The 14,124-nt window shown below is 43.5% G+C and overlaps 1 protein-coding gene across 1 annotated transcript in view; it reads right to left on the bottom strand.

Moving 5' to 3' along the window:
• The window catches only part of FRAS1 (Fraser extracellular matrix complex subunit 1), a 398,805-nt gene extending 385,246 nt beyond the window's left edge, over positions 1 to 13,559 (bottom strand). The window contains exons 1-2 of the mRNA XM_006198228.4: positions 13,049 to 13,559; positions 6,386 to 6,417 (exon numbers count right to left, since the gene is read on the bottom strand). Coding sequence (XP_006198290.1) covers positions 6,386 to 6,417; positions 13,049 to 13,124 — 108 coding nt within the window. The 5' untranslated portion in view covers positions 13,125 to 13,559. The remainder of the gene's footprint in view (positions 1 to 6,385; positions 6,418 to 13,048) is intronic.
• Between the last annotated feature and the right edge of the window lie 565 nt (positions 13,560 to 14,124).

The following is a 14,124-nucleotide window of genomic DNA, read 5'->3' as shown; positions in this document are numbered from 1 at the left end:
TATTCCCAATAACCAAGATATGGAAAGAGCCTAAATCAACAGAAGAATGGAAAAAGAAAATGTGAGATATATATATAATGTCTATATATATATATAGCGCCTTAAAAAAGAATGAAATCCTGTCATTTGCAACAACATACGTGGACCTGAAGGACAGTATGCTCAGTGAAATAAGCCAGATGCAGAAAGACAAATACAGCATGATCGCACTTATATGTGGAATCTTAAATAGTTACACTCATGGAACAGAGAGTAGAATGGTTGGCAGGAGGTAGGGGGAGATGTTAGTCAAGGGGTACAAGGTTTCACTTATGCAAGACAAACAAGTTCTGGGGATCTACTGTACAACAATGTGACTGTAACTAACAATACTGCACTATATACTTGAAAGTTGCTAAGAGAGTAGATCTTAAGTGTTCTCACTATGAAAGGAAGGAAGAAGCAATCCCACTTTTGGGTATATATTTGGAGGAACTCTAATTCGAAAAGCGACATACACCCCAGTGTTCATAGCAACATTATATACAATAGCCAAGACATGAAAACAACCTAAAGGTCCAACAACAGGTGACTGGATAAAGAAGATGTAGTTTATTTATACAATGGAATACTATTCAGCCATAAAAACCGACAACGCCATTTGCAGCAACATGGATGCTCCTGGAGAATGTCATTCTAAGTGAAGTAAGCCAGAAAGAGAAAGAAAAATACCATATGAGATCGCTTATATGCGGAATCTAAAACAAACAAAGAAACAAACAAAGCATAAATATAAAATAGAAACAGATTCATAGACATAGAATACAAACTTGTGGTTGCCAAGGGGGTAGGGGGTGGGAAGAGACAGATGGGGATTTCAAAATTGTAGAATAGATAAACAAGATTATACTGTATAGCACAGGGAAATATATACAAGATCTTATGGTATCTCACAGAGAAAAAAATGTGACAATGAATATATATATGTTCATGTATAACTGAAAAATTGTGCTCTACACTGGAATTTGACTTTGTAAAATGATTATAAATCAATAAAAAATGTTTAAAAAAAAGAATTTTAAAGCCCTAGAGCTGCACAGCCCAATACAGTAGCCACAAACCACATGTGGCTGTTTACATCTTAATCTTAATTAATTAACATTCTGCAAAATCTAAGTTCAGTGCCTCAGTGTCACTAGCCAGATCTCAAGTGCTCAATAGTTCCATGTGGTTCATGGCTACCATACTGGACAACGCAGCTCTGGAACATCTCCATCACACACAGAGTTCCATTGGCTAGCACTGTGCTAAGGAATCTTGGAGAGGATCTACTCCAACTCTCTCATATTACAAATTTAGAAACTAAGAACTCGTTTCATTCAAGTGACTTACTCAATACCACACAACTAGTAATTACAGAGCCAGGACCCAAACCAAGAAACAGCCTGGCTTCCATTACGCAGTCATGTCCACTTCGACATCTTGTTGCCACCTAGGTGACGTGAGTGTCTGTTCCCTGCCCAGCACAGTTCTGGGTTCTTTCCCAGGCGCACTCTCAGGTAGTCCTCACACCAACCCTATGAGGAATATAATCCCCACTATATAGATGACGCAACTGGGACTTGGCTGTTTAAAGTATCATATCTGAGGCCACATAGCAATTATGGAGCAAAACCAAGATTTAAATTCCAAAGCCTGGATCTTTCTACCACACTATACAATATATAATGAACACTCCACATTTTAATTCTTCTTGAAAACTTTTTCTTCATTTTAAATGTGCTGAAAGTTAGTGCCCCACTTTGCTCATTTTGTCAGCATTTGTGAACAAAAGTATTCCAAGGAGGACAATCCCAACACTCAACACTTTTGATCCAGGGGAGAAGAGTCGCCGTGTCCACCTCTGCCAAGCGTAACTGCTTCAGAGCAACAATAACAGCAGCTGACCTTGCCTGCAGGTCACAAGCACTGGGCTAAGTGCTTCCCACCGACCTCCTCTGCCCTTCATAACAACTCGATGGAGTAAATCGTTCCTCACATTTCAGACATAAAAACGGAAGAGGCCAACCATCCACCCCCAGGAAGAACCTATAAAGGAGAATTGTTGGCTCGTGGTGATGCCAAAGGCAAGTGAAATTCTTTTTACTCAATATAGATAGAAAAAAAAAAAACAGGAGATAAGTGAAAACTTTGAAATTTAAAAAAAAAATCTATTTTCTGCCTCGCACTTGAAGCTCCTGTCACAGTTAAATATATTAACTAAGTCGTTTCCCTCTGATGGATTCCTGATTTAATACAGTCACACTCTCTCTCCCGCCAGGGCTGACTATAGAGAAAGTCCTGCGAGCCCAGCGGTATTGCAGGGTAAGAAACACACCCCCAAACTGATGACACAGTGTTTCTAAAGGCAAAGGAGCTTCCTGGGTATTTTAAGTCCCTTCTGGTAATTTCTGACCTGAGAAAGGCAGGAAAGACAGTGTTAAAAGAAGAAGAGACAACTGAAGTCAGTTCACAACTGAGAGATGCTTACATGGGGCTTAGAATCAAATTACCCCAGAGTGTCACCACAAGTCCACAGAGCTGTCAAAAGTTGGGAAAGATGACACGTTGTTGGGGATGTGTGCGGGTACATGTATGTAATACAGCATGTATTATATATTAAGATGGAGTGATCCCTCAATGTTCCCTGCATTGTGTGGTGACTTCAGTGCGCACTAGGGCAGGAGAGCCTCAGCTAAATGGAAAGGGGTTAGCCAGGGACAGCTGGCTCTGTAGGAGGTCAGGACAGAGACTGGCAGAGACAACTGTGTGGCAGGTGCAGCTGGGAGGGAGTGGGCATAGAAGGCTGAAGGGGAAATCAGATCGCTGTGTTCGAAGACAACAAGCAGGCTGGTGTGGCTGTGAGAAACAGCAGGGTTGGTGTCAGAACCGGGTTGGAACTCCCTCTTCCTCTAACGCTGACCAGCAGTGTGATTTTGAGTAAGTAACTTACTTAGGCTTTCAGAGCCTCAGTTTCCTGATCTGTAAAAATAACACCTATTTCCTGGGATTGTGGGGAGTATGAAATATACAGTAGGTGCTGAATAACTGTCCCTTCTTCCTCTTGTTCTTCTTCTCGGTTGTAAAGAGGAATTTTATTATTGCAGAGAAATGCATGCCAGGCACTGCACCTGGGTGTCTTCCCCACATTATCTTTCTTATAAAAACACTTCAGGAGAGGCTCTGTGTATCCCCATTTCATATAAGAGGTGACAGAGATTCAGGAAGGTTATGTAACTTGGTTAGAGCTGGTTTGCAGCAGACGAGGAAGAGTCAGAACAAAGTCGGTTGGACAACAAAGGCCGTGAACATTCCACTCTATCTGGCAGCTTCCCAGGCAACAAGTGATGAGATGGAAAAGGTGTCAGCGGAAGGAATCCTCACAAGACAAGCTGCAAGTTAGCATCTAGCAACCAGGACCTGGATCCATGCTCTCATCTGCTTGGGATGTTTCATGGAATTCTGGGTAAGGCTGATGCTTTGTCATTTTCAACTAGACCTTACTTTCCGCTTCTGGTTACTCACCTGAGAAACGAAGGAAGCCCAAGAATTTCACACCCCTGCCCCAGTTTCCCTACCTATAAAATGGAGAGTTTGGACCACGTGACCTCGGAAGTCACTCCGAGCTCTAAAACATACGGGGGTAGAATTCACAGGGTTTGGGTCTGGACACGACGCCATTATCCTCAAAGCCAGCTCCAGACTGTGAAGCCTCTCATCGCAGAAATCCTCTCACCCAGGGAGTTGTTTAATCAGAGAATCCTGGAACAGTATGCGAATGTTCTTAAACTCTATTTTAATTCAAAATACATAAATGCACATGCATTCAGTTTCACTGATGCAGGTGCAAGGCTTTTCTTCAAGACCAGGCCGGGTGGAGAGAAAGCAGCAATGAATTACACAATTAGCTATGGCCAGAACGCATCATGCCCACTTCTAGTTTGAAATTCCTTAAAGTGGAAAGAGAACTTAAAGTGGCTGCAAATAAATCCGAATAGAGAATCTCCCTGGATCTTTGTTTTTTCCCCCATCTTTTATAGCTGTTTCTCTTACACTTAATTTGACAGCAAATTTTTAGTGACTCACCTCTTTTTAAAGTATTCGACACAGTTTCCCTAGAAACAGGAGTGCTATTTCTTTTCATATTCACCTTTCAGCAGTTTAATTAAACTATAAGTCAGATTTTGTCATTCCTCTGCGCTAGCTCCTCCAGTGGCTCACCCACCTGACTGAGAGGACGTCCACACAAGGTCCCATGTGCTCTGTCACTGCCCACCTCTCTGACCTCCTGCCAACCTCCCCCTGCCCCAATCAAGCGCTCCAGCCACACTGACCTCCACACTCCTTCAAATAGCCAAGCAAGCTCCTGCTCCAGACTTTACACTTGCTGTCCCCCTCTCAGGAATCCTCTTCCCCTACATATCCAGGGCAGCCAGGTCTCAGTGCCCTCCTTCGGGTCTTTGTTCAAATGTCACCTTACCTTCTCAGGGAGGCCTTCCTTATCCCCCTCTTTCAGGTAGCCACCCTCGTCCCCAGTTCAGCCTTTTCTATCTCCCCACCCCGTGCTATTTTCCCCCATAGCACTTATCTGCCATTCTAAATACTCTACTCGTTAGAATCTGAGCTTCAGGAGGGCAAAGATTTTGTCTATCCAGTGATGCATTCTCAGTGCCTAGAATAGCAAGTCTACAGTTGTCACTCAATAAATATTTGTTTAATAATAATCTTTATTGTTGTGGTAAATATATTGTCTTTCTGACTGAGCTGCATAAGTGCAATAAAAAGCACATCAGGCTGGAGAGGTGAAGGAATGCACTTAGCAGAGTCTTGGTAAGCTGAGAAGCTGCTGGAGGGGTGAGGAGTGGGCCGGTGCACACACCTTGAACTTGTTCGAACCAAACCGACCTCTCTACATACTTCACGCTTTCACACTCAAATGTACAACACCACATAGCCACATCAAACACAGAAGGTGGTCTAGCCACTTTTCTTCAGATTCGGGCAGAACAACAGACAGAAGACATGTTGTTTTGTTCTGGTCCACCCCTTCATAGTCAATTACCTTTAGCAAATCACTCTCTCTCATCCCTGGTCCTTCATTAAAAAGGGGGAGGGTGTAAAATAACATGGGGCCCATCTATTTCACTGGTGTACTGTATGCATTGGATGAATCCATAGATACGAAAATATATTGAAAAGCTATGAAGTACTCTGTACAATAAGCAGTTTTCTTTGTATTAAGATGGACAAGTAACTTGTCTTATGATATCACTACAGCTGCCTAAAACTGATGATGCACTTTGATTTTAAAATGATTCCTAAAATGCATTAAAGAATAAACAGGAGGAAAAGTAGGCTTTTAAGGTCATGGAATGAGAAACAGAGTGGAAAATGGCTTTTTTCCTGATTCTTTAATAAAAAAAATATAAGGAAGGAAAAAACCCATAAATCTCCAGAGCAGTAACTATATTACATGAAGTTCAGATTCAAGACTACTACTATGAACACCTATAATTATCTAGACTCAAGATATATCAAATATTTCTCATCTATTTCAATAGCACAAGGATAATCCAAGATGGCATATTAGTATCATACATGTCAATAGCGGGTTGGGATGTAAATGAGCAAACCCTTTCCAACCACCTGAGTTCTGTTTTTATTACAGCATTTATTAAACCAGAATAAAAAGTGGTGAAGAATGACTTGTCACACCATTTATTAGAGTTGATGGAGTGTAGACGGTCTTTTCAATAAGGCCTTAACACACTGTTATGCACCACAGTACATTATTAATGAAAAGAAATGCAGGAGACTTGCATCAGTTTTTTCCCCCAAGTCATCCTGACATTAAATTCAAAATCAATTCTACTCTATGTGGCAAAGGTTCATAGATAAAATTTTAATTTGTTTGTTGTTTACCAAAACTTACATGTCTAATTCAAAGCACCAGTCAGGAGCTTCCATATTGTACTCAATAATCGTACATTTTTTTGGAGGGGGAGTTCAAAGGAAGAAGCAAATGCAACAGGAAGATAAACAAATTGTGCCCTAGTTCATATGTGACAAGAGAATAAGATCTAATTTTCTCTCTGATTGAAAGAACTCACAGGGCAGCCATGGAATGCAAATTGTGTTGGGGGTTTGAACTGCTTTTCCAATACTTGAGTATCCAAATGGAACTAATTCATTCTGGAAAAGGTATTAAGTAATTGAGCATGATTGTGCCAGGGTGAGGGATAATCCTCAAACTGTGAAGGAAAATAAACATATTTCACAATGACAGGGTCACCGCACTCACTCAGTACCCTCAATCAAGCATTTTACATTCAAAAGAAATAAACCAAACATATGAAGAATGACCTACCGCCAACAAGGAGCCCTGATAGACACAAGCACCTGTAGGGAAAAAATAGAAAACAAGAATTAAAAGGGATGCATAGCAGACCAATAAGCACTGCCCTGGTCAGCTTAGACTGAAATTGCATCTTATATGAATCACAATCAACAAACTGTGCTTTTTCCAAAATCTTAAAAGCTTGAGCATTCTGTCCATGAGGAAATAATCCCATACACCAAAACAACATTTCTTGGAGATGCATGAGGAAAAGTTTTATCAAAATTTCTTATCTGAATTTTAAGATAAATGTATTTATAATGGCATGCTGTAAATACAGTGTATTCTCCTATATGACTAATCAGTGAAGCCTCCATAATCTAGTCCCAATTTACTTATCAAAGCTTCTCCGCCACTCTTTGCTTATACAAATTCCTCATTCCAACCTAAGAGGCCAACTTAGGATCTTAGGATAATACTTTCATATCTCAATGCCTTGGCTGATTTTTGTTTCCTGCAGGAGATACACTTGGTCTATTCAAGTTCCTTGAACTTGATTCTGTCTTCTTTGTGAAGCTGTCCAGCCCACATTATATTTTTTCTCAACCAATTTTTGAACAGCACAACAGGTGTAGATTTAATCTACAAACATGTGGGCAGTCTGCTAACAGCTACTATCCCAGAAACTGGGGCTGCAAAACAGACTAGAATAGCATACACACACCAAGGCAGAAATACACCTTGACAACTGTGCCACGCTTGTTGTCCAGAGGGAAGGACACGTTTTACTGCAATGCTTGGCCTCCAACAGATCATTCATGAAGTCTCAATAGTACCAACTTCTCAGGAAAGGATTGCTCTACCTTATCCACCACTAATGGAATTAAGAACAGTCTTCAAGGAAAATAAGACGGCTATTTACACTTGGGGTTTGAATCAAAGATCTCCATGGGTAAATTTATTGAAATGACTTTTGTGCCCTTTACATACAAATAAGAATAACTTGAGATAAAACCATGGGAGGAAATACTTCGTAACTGACTTATTTTTCTTCAAGAAATCCTATTCGAAAAACAGTATTTCAGTCCATGGCATATCATAAGATAGGAGATATATATATATACACACACACGCATAACACATATATGGATATAGGTATGTATAAAATATCATATATAACTAAAAAAAATCAACACAATTCAATTCTTAAATTACTTAAGTGGACATGTTTAATTATTTCTGATGTTTAAAAGTTAAACATAAAGATGATCACTTAGGAACAACTTAACAAAATTTAACCTTTAAAACAAACAAACAAAATTTAATCTTTAGACAAGACCATCCTCAAAAAATTGTACTGGTTTCCTCCACAGTACTACCTTCCAAAAGCCAGTATCTTTTCAAAGCTCCAAAAGGAATCAGGTGTCTTAGGAAGTATCCAAGTACTCATATCAAAACCCATTTCTGGAAATTTAGACAGACGTTACAAACTCCCTGTAACATGAAAAAATGAAGCACTGAGGGCGGCACTACATACACACTTGGATAAGCCAAACACCTGCTAGAAACTCAAGTCAAAACTATGTGTAACTGCTGATAAATTCCATCATTAGGGAAAGCAAATAACTCAATTTGGGTTGCTTGAGGATGTAAAATTCTAAAAGAAATAAGCTTTGGCCTCTGAGGGCTTTCCTAAAACACAACAGCTCTACCCGGAAGGCAGCTGCAGAAATGAGTCTCCATTAACATAGCTTCCAAAATTCATTGCTTCCCTCTGGAGAAAGGAAAGCATTCCACTGTGATGCCCAGGCCCATCAAACATTCATCACCACCCAATGCCAGATGCAGTCCTCCAAAGCAAGCATATTTCTCCCACCCTGGCACACGCTTCACACCCACCAGCAGACAAAGGCGGGAGGTCTGCTAGCATTGAGTGCTGGGTGTGGCTTCTGGTTCTGCCTTTTCACTAATCAATCAACTCATATACTTTGGAAAACAAAGTTACTCTCTCCACTCGTAACTTCTTTTCTTGAGGAGTCCTGGAATGTCTGCAACTCTATCTGAGGTGTGGATTTGGGCTTTACTTGAACTTGAAAGGAAACTCCGGCTTAAGAGGAATTCTGACTATGATGCAGATCTAGGAGAAAGAGGCCTTCTTCAAGGGAAAATGAGAAAAATAAGAGAAGAGGAACTGGAGATCTCTGACCAAGAACTTTGCTAGTTTCAGGGCATGGAACACAGCTGAGGTGGCGAGTAATTTAAGTTCTGACAACTGTGAGAAACTGCGTAAAGGTTTGCAGGGTGAAGTGATCACACAGTGCGAAGGAGAAAGCTGAGATATTGAGACCTTCTTCCCATGTGGTTGGTACTTTCCTTGCACGTCACATAGACAAAATGTTACTTCATATTTATTTAAACAACAAGTAAATGTCTGCTTTTAAGCCCTCTGGCACATAATGATGTACTCTATTACGAGACACCTCTATAAAATCTGAAGTGTTCAGAGGAAAATTTGAGATACAATTTGTACCAGTACTCACACCCTGCAACTATTCTCTACAGAAATCATATCTGGTAAATTGAGTGTATTAGAGATGTTTAATCTAAAAGTCACAAAATATCAGACCCATTAGTTCAAAGAAATAGTGGCAGATATGACCATGAGATATGAAGAAATGTGGAGAGCATGATATCACAAAAACATGACTCATTAGAAGCAGCCACAAGTTGGCATTTAAATGTTCAAGCTTAATGTTCTGCTATAATTCAGCATATGGCTTGTACACTGTGGAACAGTTAAAATAGAATCGTTTTCTGGACTGACAGGATAGCTCATGTCCTGATTACTGTCAACCAGGAATCAGATCAATTAATAGAGTAGTTAAAATGAAAACGAGCTAACTGTTCTTGAACTATAGTATGATTTGGTGCACGCCTTCAAATATGCCATGTGGAAGTCCCCTCCCCTCTGCTGAGCCAAGTGGTGGAGAGTATTTTATGACTACTTGTGTCTGAGTAAAATTGAGTGATACGGCCACTCAAGTCCACAACAGTGAATACAGATGGCTGTGTCTTCACTAAAGAATTTATATGCAGAGGGTAACACCCAGAATCTGATCCCCAGAGGAGAATAGAAATGTAATATGATGGAAATAAGACCCTATGACAATACAACACCTCTTTATTTCCACTAGTAGGTAGCTGCAAAAGCTATAAGATGCAAAGTTGCTATTATTCAATATTGGGAAACCCACCAAGTACCAATGTTCACATATCCCTACTGCTACTTACCTACACTAATTATTTCTAGGTATGCAAACTCCTCGAGGGCAGGTATTATGATTTCTTGATGTCTATATGTCCCTAGCAGACACAATCTGATACATAAACTCTCAATAAAGATTTGTGGGATGAAAGAATGAAGAGATGGGCTACTTTTCCCAGCCGATGTCTTTCCTTCCTTAACATTGAGTTTTAAGCGTTGAATCTTACACAGAAGGAACTCTCCAGCCAAGAGTGGAACCAAAAATGCTGATCCACCCATAAATAAAACACAGTGGCTATCAGATGATCCTTTTCAGTGTAGTCTGTTAATGGCATTTAAAGGAAAAAGCCTGGAAGATTGTGCAATTGGCTAAAGTCATATTGGGAGTGATGGACACAGACTACAATTCAGTTCTCTCAACCTCCAATTGAAGAATCTTTCTCTAGCACCAAACCAACATGTTCTATCTAGTGTAACTTCACAGGATTTCCATGGGTCAACACAACTCAAGACGTGCTTCTCCAGAAAATATCATGGATGAGTTCGTCTGATTCAGAAAGCAGCCATGTTTGCTAGATGTTTCTCTGTGACCTCTTGTTTTCAGTAAGTTCCCAAATCATAGTAGTTTGTCAGCTTGGCCATATAAGACAATGTAAAATCACACTGCCAATAATCTGCTTGTAAAACTTCATTTTTCTTTTAATAATTAAAATAAAATTCAGAATCAGAGAGTTGCATCTGACCACAAAGAAGGCAGCAAATATTGATCTTTTTGCTTTTTCTATCCTGTATGATTAGCAGAAGTATTTTAGAGCTATCACCTAGCAGACTTCTGCATTTGGTAAATAACAGACCACAGCCCAAAAAGTTAGGTGGTTCATTCAAGGTCACATAGCAACCTATCAGAGAGGCCAGTCTGAGCTTATTCAAAATGTGATTTGGCAATATTCGCTCACCTGACTACTGCTTTTTAGCATATATTTTGTACTAGGAGCTGAGTTGGAGACATTAGGATAACTAGAAGCCATCCTATGCCCTCAGTGAGCAGAGAGTTAAGTGAGGAAGGTTGCACTTTATCAACTATAATTGTAGAATTATTAACTGGTGTAATAGAAGCATGTACGCGGTGAGCATTGAGAAGAAAATGACAAACTCTGCCACGGCCTGGTCAGCAAGAGTATCACAGAGCAGGTCACACCAAGAGAGGCACACGTGAATGCTTCTTTTTCATTTGTTGTAAATGCGTCTTTTCCATTTTTAAAAATCACTGCTAAGGCTAATAATAAAGCTTGAGTAAATCTCTAAGATCCTTAAGTGTTCCGTCTTTGACCTCAATTCTCTTATTTTCAAGAGAAAGAAAATCCTGAAGGAACCAAATCAAAGGTCTCATGGGGGGGGGGGCTGTGGGACTGTTTGATTAAATTAACTAAATAAGATAAAGTATGTAAAAGTATGTAAAAGGCTTAGCATAGTGCCAAGCAAATAGTATGTGCTCAATAAACGTCCGTATTCATTCATTTACTCATTATTAGGTAGGCGTCATTATGACTTGGATGGAAATTCTGAGACGTCTCTCAATCCAAGTTGTAAGATGATTCTAGAATGGTCTGAATGTAGGGTGAAACAGTAAGGAACCAAGTTTCCAAAGAATCTTTGTTGGAATAGCGCCGCTCGCGTCCTGCACTCCTCCTCCCCCATCAGAAGACTTTGGACATCCTTAAACTTTGACCATGGTAGCAATCAGTCTTCCAAACGGCGAACATTGCAGGCCCTTAATAATAATGGCTTTTGTAATTTCAAGGGATTTACTTCTGAAAACATGTCTCTCCCACTGCCCCCTGGTGAGCTATCAGGGACAGATGGACGTTTTCCGCGTTGCTGGAATATGATCCTAAATAAGAAACTGCCACCACCAAGTAGAAAACGTACTTTTTCTAAATCTCAAGTTCAGATTTGTATTCTGGGTTGACTCTCCCATCTGCTTTACTATAATTAAGCCCTATAAGTTTTTTTTTTTTAAGTTTGCACACACACGCACACTAAAGACCTAGTTCTTCAGGTTAGGCCCTGTTTGAAAATGGATGCACAGGCCCCAGATCTGCTTTTCCTGGGAACAGTACACACTTGACAGACTTCCTGGGAGGGTGCGGGCAGGCGGTACCCTCGCCCACCGGAAAGTCCCCACTGCTGTGCATTTCGAAGGCCACACCACTTTCTCCCTGGAAGCTAACTAGGAAAAGGCAGCCGCTCAGGGGGCTGCAGGTCGACCCGAGGCGGGGCTTTGTCCTCCCCCGAGGCTGCCGCCTCCCCTAGTCCGGTTCCCGGGTCTGCACCCGCGAGCCGCCCCCAGCCGGCACCAGCTCGAAGAAGGCGCCCCGCCCCGCGCCCGCGGCTACCGCCGCTGCGGCTCTGATGCGCGGCGGGGCAGGTGAACTCTTCTTCCCGCAGCTGGGCGAATAATGAATGGAGCCGGGCGGGGAAGCCGAGAGCCCGGCGCGGTGGATTAAGTCGTCTCGCTCAGCCAGCCGGCTCCCTTCCCCCTCCCTAAGCACTGGCTAGGCGACTTCCCCTCAACTCGGAGCAGGTGGGAGCTCACAGCGCCTCACGTCCCCGGACCCGCCATCCCGTAACCCCCAAACTCTTGATTTACTTATCGATTCATTTATTTGCCTGACCTCAGATTGCTCTCGCTATCATGGCGACAATTCCCACAGTCTCCTTTCTCTCTCTCAGCTCCAGGGTTTTTCACGTAGGTTGGAGCCCAGGAGGAAAACCGGGAGGCTGAGGGCGAAGTCAGAGAATGGAGCTAAACTCTTGTTAACCACTTCTTTTCTGGTGAAGAGGCAGGCTCGTGCCTCTCTATACTGGGGAGCTTTCTTTTAGTGCAATTGAATAGTCTACCTCCAGAACACGCTCTAACCAGTTTATAAAATCTTAACTGGACTTTACCGGGAGATTTATAGGGGCGAGGATGGCGGGAGACAGACGAGGGGTTTTAAGGTGCCAGACTCTGTTTCATAGAAGCATAAGTATTTTTACACAGCTAAGAGCAGTTGTTCACTCCTCATCTACGCTCCAAACAATTGCTATCCATTTTGGGGACACTGGGTTAGTGGGAAGAAAGAGAATCCAATTTCAGGGGTGGCACCTCAGTCGGCCACCCACCCACCCAAACGCGGTTAGGGCAGAAAGGGAGGCGGGAGTGGGGCTTGTGATCTGCATGCAAAGCAATCAGGAGTTGGAATCTTCTCAGAAAAAGCCCACCCCAGTTCCACGGCCACCCACCCACCCAACCCCAAAAAACTTCCATCCGACCCACAATACCATAAATCTGTGGACCTTTTAAAGAGCACACATACACACACACACACACACACACACACACACACACGAAAGAAAGAAAGAAACGAAAGACACCGCTCTCTCACCTTCAGAATGATGAGGCAATACTGCAAATTCCGCCAATGCTAGGGCCACCCCGAGCCACACTTTTAAGACACTCATTGCAGCCTCGGAACCCACGCTGGAGGATCCCAGCCTTCAGCATCCAAGAACCAGTTCTTGGCCAAAACGCAGGCTTCGGCGCTCGGGGCTGGGTGTACCGAAATCGGGGGGCGGCGGGCGGTCACCTCCGAGAAAATGAGGCGATGGACGGGCCGAGAGCGACACTCACATCAGCCTGGAGGCGCCGGGGCGGGCTGGGGACGCAATTCCCTCACTGCCGGGCGGAGAGCGCGCCCAGCTCTCCAGCAGAGCAGGACGCCAACGTGGGCTGAGCTTGGGAGAATAAAGGGGAGGCAGGGCGCAGTTCCCCGCGGCAAAATCTCGCCGGAAAGTTGCCCGTCACCGGCTGATCGGATCTCCCAGCTTTTCCCTCAGGCCCGACCCGTCCGTTCCCGTGTCTCCAACCGTGGAGATCCCGGTGCAGGTTCCTCGGCAGCAGCTTTTTAAAGTTCGCTTGACACTCTACGTCGGCGCCGCGTGGGCCGAGGGGGTCGCTAGGAGCCTTGAAAGACCCACCCACCCCTCCTTCTGGGCTGGGTCACCCGGCTCAGCGGACCTCAGCCACCCCGGGCGGCTCGCAGGAAACTTTGTGCCGCGCTGCGGGCAGCTCGCGGGACTGGCAGGCGCTGCGGCCGCACGGCGCCGCCTCGGGCTGAGCTCCCTGCAGCAGACGATGGGGAAGCTCCCGAGGAAAGCCGGGGTCGGCGGCGCGGGGGACGCGGCCGCTACTTTCCCGCCCCCACCGCTCGCCCAGGGTGAGCAGGGCTGCGGGGCGCGGCTCTCTGCACGCCGGCGGCCACCTCCGCACGGTACACCCTGAGCGGGTCTGCAGGGTCGAAGTGTGATTACGGCAGCGGAGCAGGAGCCATAATTTGAAATGCAGGAAGCAAAGAGCTAGAGAGGCTGTAAAGGACCCCCGAACTAGAGCCACTCGGACCAGAGAGCCCGGAAACGCACAAAATAAGGCTCCCTTTAAATCCCCGCGTTTAAAGGACACGCG

Source organism: Vicugna pacos, chromosome 2 (assembly GCF_048564905.1).
Source record: "Vicugna pacos chromosome 2, VicPac4, whole genome shotgun sequence".
Classification (NCBI taxonomy): Eukaryota; Metazoa; Chordata; class Mammalia; order Artiodactyla; family Camelidae; genus Vicugna; species Vicugna pacos.
This window is presented reverse-complemented; position numbering and strand designations above follow the sequence as displayed.